The sequence below is a fragment of the Juglans microcarpa x Juglans regia genome, chromosome 3D, assembly GCF_004785595.1.
Source record: "Juglans microcarpa x Juglans regia isolate MS1-56 chromosome 3D, Jm3101_v1.0, whole genome shotgun sequence".
Lineage (NCBI taxonomy): Eukaryota > Viridiplantae > Streptophyta > Magnoliopsida > Fagales > Juglandaceae > Juglans > Juglans microcarpa x Juglans regia.
In genome coordinates this window covers 31,285,709-31,292,995 of record NC_054598.1, presented here as the reverse complement: position 1 = coordinate 31,292,995, position 7,287 = coordinate 31,285,709, and the positions used below count along the sequence as shown (strand labels likewise).

At 33.3% G+C, this 7,287-nt stretch overlaps 1 protein-coding gene across 3 annotated transcripts in view; it reads right to left on the bottom strand.

Moving 5' to 3' along the window:
• Positions 1-3,746: 3,746 nt before the first annotated feature.
• Positions 3,747-7,287, bottom strand: part of LOC121256620 (cytochrome P450 89A2-like) — a 5,003-nt gene continuing 1,462 nt past the window's right edge. The window contains exons 3-4 of one of the 3 annotated variants that reach the window (XR_005939035.1): positions 3,919-5,571; positions 3,747-3,848 (exon numbers count right to left, since the gene is read on the bottom strand). Coding sequence is in view for 2 of the 3 variants with exons in the window: in XM_041157463.1 (XP_041013397.1) it covers positions 3,988-5,520 (1,533 nt within the window). In the remaining variant the exon portion in view is untranslated. Of the gene's footprint in view, positions 5,587-6,772; positions 6,866-7,287 lie in introns of those variants that run through there. The other 2 variants (XM_041157463.1, XM_041157462.1) reach the window with 2 other exon arrangements.

Genomic DNA, 7,287 nt, shown 5'->3' with positions numbered 1-7,287 from the left:
ACTGTATTTTGCTATATTGTTGGTTGCATTAATGTATTTTTATCCCGAGAGTTGTTTGGTTTATACTTACCTGTGGTACCATTTTATGGTATCGCAGATTTTGATGCAGATGGTGATGACGAGCCTTAGCTTGGCTCCGTTGGAGGAGTGATCTGGGATTGCTCCTGTTTAGTGAGTTATGTGTTTTTATCAGTTTATGTATTCACCTTTTGTATTATATTTGGGATGACTGTATAATTTTTTAAAGATAAATTGTTTTAAATATTTGTATTTAAATTCTGGTACTTAGTTGACTATCCGCTGCGTTATTATATTTGTACACTGTTGCATGTACACACACTGGCACTTCGTTGGGATGTGTGACCGTGTTGTCACCATCCTGGCGTCTCGATCCCTGTGTATTTATATAAGGGGGATTGGGGGCGCCACAATAGGGGTGTTCATGATAATGAAACAATTAGCTATTTTATGTCGGGAGAATAGCAAGTTATTGATTACTTACTTCAAGTGCACCTTAATATCACAAGTTTCTGGTATCTGATTTTGTTGAAAAAATATATTTATGTTCAATTGTTAGAAGGTCATAGGAAATCTGGGTCTTGTTTCTATATTCTGATTAAAAATTTTTACTTATCTTCTCCTACACCACACACTATGTGATTTGTCATTTTTATCCTTCTATTTAAACACACACTATTGGTGTGTAAATATATGTGTTTAAATAGAATAACAAAATTGATAAATTATATATTGGTGTCTGGTGTACCGGGATGATAAGTAACATTTCTCATAACCAAATTCAAATAATTTTAATTGCATATCATTCTATAAAAGGATCCGAATATCATGTCGAAGTTGAAACAAAATACATGATTGTTTGTAGGGCGTCATGAACATGAGTTGAAAAAACAAATGTCAATCTGTTATATTTTTCATCTTGTCATATTGATGTAGCTCCAATATGCCATGTGGTTTATTAAAAAAATAAAAAATATATAATCAAAACAGAATGGCATCTAGAAACATTAAAAAAAAAAATTTAAAACCTTACATTCTCTCTATCCTGGTCAAGTTAAAAAAAAATAATTTTGGAAGGGTCAAATACTAATTTTTATATAGTCTACTTTATAAAAACACATTCTAAAACTTAATTTTCATCAAATTTTGAAAAATTTGGTGGGGCCAAAGCCCCCCCAGCCATACAAAGTCTAGGTTATGTATTTAGACTTCAAAGGCGCACAACGGCGGAAACCGGGAATTAGTGGGGTGGTGAAGAAGTCTAGCTTACATTCAAAGGACAAAGATATAATAACTTTCCAACTAAGCCAACGCGGGTAAAATAGACACGCGAGCTTGAAAATGACCGCTATTTGTTATTTTATTTTATTTTTTCTTGATTAGACATTAACTTATTAGAGCATTTTTACTGGTTTGGCCAAATGAGGAGATTAGTTAAAATTTAGATAATTTGTACCAAAAAGACTCTACATTGGATTGGTCATCTCCAAAATAATTTAGATTTCTGCTACAGTGATTGACCAAATATAGAGAACCACAATTGATTTACCAAATATTAAAATAATAATTTCTGCTAGCTTGATGGTATTCTTTTTCCCTGAGCTTAAAACATGTATGGTGGTCCAAACTGTGAAGTGGCCCGTTCATGGAAACACCTGGTAGTGTTATTTTATGTACGTGAGGGAAATTAAGATATATACATGAATACTAGTACGTTGTTAGACATGGTAAGTGTAGATTTATCAAATGTTGGAAGTGCTAAACATACTAATTGATCAAATGTTGGAAGTGCAGATTTATGTCTCTGTTTTTTGTAATTTAAGATAGCGTTGGATCTTAAAAGGTCTTGTAGGTGCAGATCTTTTATTGACACCGAAATGGGTAAGTTGCTAGATATTTGGTTAGTGAATAAGAAATTTAGATAGAAATTTAGATAAGTTTAATCTCAATTTTTTGTTATTAACATTAAATGACATTTGAAAATATGATTTTTTTAATATTAATTTAATTAGAATATAATTATTATTAATATTAAATTGGTGGAATTATAAAATGTGATACAAATAAAGTAAATAAAAAAAATTATTAATTTAATAATATTTTATTATTATATAGAGAGTGAATGGCTAATTTAATGCGGAGATTGAATTCAAATTAATAGACAAATGCAAAAAAGTGTATATTGGCTAAATTTCAAAGATGGATTTGGCCAATCCAATGAGGATGCTTTAAAGCGCGCATAACTAGACAACAATGATATCTCTTTCTAATTTCTATCTTAGCCTCTCGTTATGATATAATAAGAAAAAGTCTTTTTACAAGTGAGTTTACACATTAAAATATATTAATATAGACATGTAAGACATCTATTTAATAAAACGGTACGAAATGAGATGAAAATAATGTTCATAAGATAGAAAATTTTATTCTTCTCTAAAAACTATCATTGTTTTATTTTTCTTTTCAATAAAAAAAATCATCTCAGCGCCGTTATGTAGTTTCGCGCATACCTAGCAAGGCACATACAATAATATGTCCAGCCTATAATTTCACGTTCAAATTATTTAATATTTTATTTATTAAATGGGATTACAAAATAAAATAATGTTGTACTCACAAAAGTATTTTATAAACTTAGATTTATAAATTAATATAGTTTGATTTGATATATTAGATTACTTTTATTATAAAATATATTTAACATATCATATCAAGTTATATCAATTTATTAATTTATTTTTATTGATCTATCTCGATACACTTAATTCGACTATAAAAGTAGGAATCAGGACACGTATTCTGATGGTAACATGCTAGAGACTTCTGCAGAGTGCAGCACGTATACGACGTTACTCGTGAGGCTAATAACGCCAAAAATTCTAATTATTTATTTAATTAATTTAAAAAAATATTTTTTAAAAGATATTAATTTGGAAAATAAAATAATGCACAATAACTTTTTACATCTATTTTACAACTTTCTTTTAAAATGGTGGAAATGTTACGGTTTTATTGGAATTATACTTGCTTGAATCAGATAGAGTGAGCAATTTTCCTTCAGGAACTTCTAACATTAAAATCCTTTTAAGGTTCCTATTTCACGCTTTAAGACATATCAGTTGCGGAAACTCCAATTGGTGAGTTAGTTCACTACAAGAAAATTAATGATTATTTATGATAATAGACTCATTTTGATAAGAAATAATCATATTGATGACAAATAACTGATCACACAATTTTACTATTTTTTTTGCTTTTATTTTTCCCAAGAGTTTTAACTGCATTTTTTTTAATTACATTATATCATTGACCAATTCACTCAACCATTAGATAGTTCAATGCTTGGCGGCTTCAAAGAAAGATCAGTACAAAACAGGGGCCAAATTATAAATAGTAATATTTTGTAGATCTTATTGAGATGTGTTTAATTTTTTAAAATTTAGATGATTTAACTTTTTAGGTTAAAATGTATAAAATAGATTGAGATGAGTCCGATCAATAATTGATTTGAGATGAGTTGAAATAAGTCCAGTTCGGTTTCAAACACAAACTAAACAGCTTGGAATTGCAACTCAAGTATCAATTAATGGTTGAGTTGCCAAATTATTTCAGAAGATGCAGTTTAGTTTATGTACTTGGAGGACTTGTAATTTGTAAAATTTGCTCATTAAAATGCAGACGCAAAACATGCTTATCCTTTAACATCATGGGCTATTTATTTCTCTGTATTTCAGCACAAATAACAAGACGGATCAATAATAAACTCAGAAAGCATATATAATCATAGAACAAAAGCAAAAAGAAAAAGAAATCACTACAATGGGATCATCAGATCAGATCAGTCATTTAGCCCTGCTCCTGTTATAGGGAGAAAGGATGAATTTCAGCTTTCGGATCATCTGGATGTCAAATGAGGAACAAAAGGTCCTTATTTTCATTCTTCAAAGTAACAGTGTTGGATCTGTCTAGCTATTTGATTCTTGGAGATATATAGGCACGCACTGGATTCTTCATCACAATCAAGAACTTTACCTTTTCTGAAAGATCAACACCTTCCCCATCCACTGTTTTGAACTCAAAATTCCAGACCAGATTTGAAACAAAATACTGGAGGAGAAGCAATCCTAGTTTGTTCCCGGGACACTTCCTTCTCCCAGCACCAAAGGGCATCATCTTGAACGCTGTTACATCAGACACTTCTTCTCCAATGTCTTCACTAGTCAGCAATCTCTCCGGCCTAAACTCCATGGGATTCTCCCAAACGTTTGGATCTCTCCCGATCAGTGCTGTCACGATGTTCACCTTCGTGTCTTTTGGGATTGTGTAGCCGCCGAGCTCAACATCTTCCATGGGTGTGTGTGGAACCAACAAGGTGTTTGGAGGGTGAATTCTCAGAGTCTCGAGAACCACTGCTTTCAGATATGGAATCTTGTGCAAATCATCTTCCTCAACTTCTTTCGCTCCTTTTGCCACCACCTTGCTGATTTCTGCAAAAAGTTTGGATTGAACTCGTGGGTGTTTCACTAAATATGCCAAAACCCACTGCAGCATCGTTGTACTTGTGTCGCCTCCTGCATTGATTAACTCCGAGCACAAGCTCAGAACATCTGCTTCTTCCACGTTACCTTTCTCTCCGGGTATTTTCAGGTCCAGTAAGGAATCTATGTAAGAAATCTGTTCGAATGCCTTGCCTCTCTCTTGTCTCAACTTCTTCCGGGCTCTGATCAATGGTAAAATCACATCATCTTGGTTCTTCAAGAATTGTAGGTACCTTTTCCAACGGTTTCTGAGAAGCAACTTCCCCAGTCTGGGCCAGGTAGCGAGCACAGTGAACTTCTCGTAAGAGACAAGAAATTGATATTGTATTCCTTCAACTTCTTTGATTTGAGTCTCGCTGAGTTCTCCGAAAGTCATGCGAATGAACAAGGAAAATAAAGCGGGGTGGATATGATCGAGCAGACGGACGGGCTGATTGAGCTTGGAAGATTCATGGAAGCCCTTGATCAATGAGTCCAAGACACGCTTGCGTTCAACAGAGTAAGATTTCAACGAAGTCGGGTGGAGAACTTCCGAAATGAGATTACGACGGAGGGCTTTCCAGGTTGGGCCAAAGGGGGATCCGCCGATATCTTTGTGGTTGTTGCTGAGAACAGAGCTAACGGGGACGACTGCAGGTCGGTTTGCAAAGGTGGCGCCGTGTCGAACAAGGGCTTGGTGGGCAAGGGTGTAGGAGGTGATGAAGATGAGGGGTTCAGAGCCGAGATAGACGGTGAGAATCGGGCCATACTTGTGGGAGAGATCATACATGAGAGATCTCAAATCAACCATGGATTTGGGAAGCAAATGAAGATTTCCTATGAAAGGCAGAGTTGGGGGTCCCGGCGGGAGATTGCCTTGGGAAACATTCTTCTTGGTGGTTTTGGAGGAAGAGAAAAAGCTGAAAAGTGATTTTAGGGAAAAACAGGCACAGAGAGAGATGAGGATGATGAACCAGACCTCCATGATCGATCAATCTCTAGAGTGCAGAGATGGAGCTTAGCCCCGTTCTTAGGAGAAGTGGTTGAGCTTGATGAACTTGTATGAGGTATTTTCTTCTGTATATATACAAAAAACATGCACCAAGTTGCCACTAACCAATCGACAATGGCCTTCCAAATGTTGAGTGCGTCATCCATGCAAAAGTTTGACAATTCTTTATGAGTCACTACACAAAAATTCAACATTTTACGCGCCACTTTCAAAATATATAATTTTATTCTTTAATTCTCATATTTTATATTTTATATTTCATAAAATGTGAAGATAAAATGATAAAATTATATATTTTTAAGTAAGAGTTGTGTTATATAAAAGTTTTATACTCTGCACATCATTTAAAAATTATATGATTTAATTTTTATCTTTATATTTTATCTTTTATATTTTATGAAATACGAAAATAAAATGATAAAATTATATATTTTTAGATGGTGTATAAGAGTGTGAGGTTATGTTTAAAATTTTTCATTCTTTATTAGCAGGCCGCCTCTCGTTCATTATCTTTTGATTTTTTTACTCTTTGGATAAAGCCGCTCTCTCCTATTGTCCGCGTGTGTGTTTGAAGGTATCTCTCTATTTTGTACATAATATTTGTAATAAATGCTGGGGTACAGAGGCATTAAATAAAAATTATTCAACAATTTTCAAAGCTGCTCCATATTTTTCTTCTTTGGAATGTTAAACTTTTCCTTTAGGGGGGAAAAGATAATGTGAAATATTGGTGGTAATCAATTCTGCAATAAATAGTATTTGAAAATTAGATTTTTCAGTTCCCTTCATCCAATACATGCATACATGATGCTTAATTCTCACTTCCAAATGTGGATTTCACCACTTCCATAATTAAGTGTAGCGGCCACGCACCTCAGTTTGCACCACCTCCAAAAACTATTTTGATTACGTTTGGATGTTGAGTTGAACTGAATTCTTTATGAATAGTAATGAACTGAATAGGTAGGGTGAGTTATGTGGAACTCATCTAAAATAAATTTAAATGTGTTTGATTATTAAGATGAGTTTAATACTATTTATGAAAAATTAAAAAAGGTTGTGGATCTCACATGTGAGGAAGTTTTGAGTTGAAATGAGTTTAAAAATTTGAAAGTTGGGGGATTGGATGTTAGGCTCAATTTAAAATTAGACTGAACTGAATTGATCACAACTTATTCTTCATTAATTGAAATATATATGCTGTTAAGTTTTTTTTAGACATGCGAGAAAAAGGTTTTTACAATGCTTTAACCAAGTTTCAACTATACAAGATTCACATAGATCCCTTATAAAAAGGTGAACTCTACGTGAGAAAAAAGTGAGGAAAAAAAATTTAATGGGATCTATCATTTTGTTTGTACGAGATTTGTATATACCTAAATCTTATACGTAGTATTACTCTTCATGTAAATTACTACTAACAGATTGTATTAAGACACATCAGTGATCACTACAACAAATTAGGTCTTTTGGAACGAAAATTTTCGTCCCAAGAGACTGGTATTTCATCAAAAAAATATGTTTTGGGATGAAAAACAAATTGTCCCAAGTTCGTCCCTATAAAACTGTCCCTATAAAATGAAAATGAAAAATTCGTCCCAAAAAATATCTTTTGGGATGAAATTAGGCTGGACCGTTCGATCGCGTTCGAATAAAATTTTTTTCTGGGACGATTTAAATTCACCTCGAAAATTCGTTCAAAGGCTTTAAACAACGTTCAAACGAGTATTTCATGGCCGG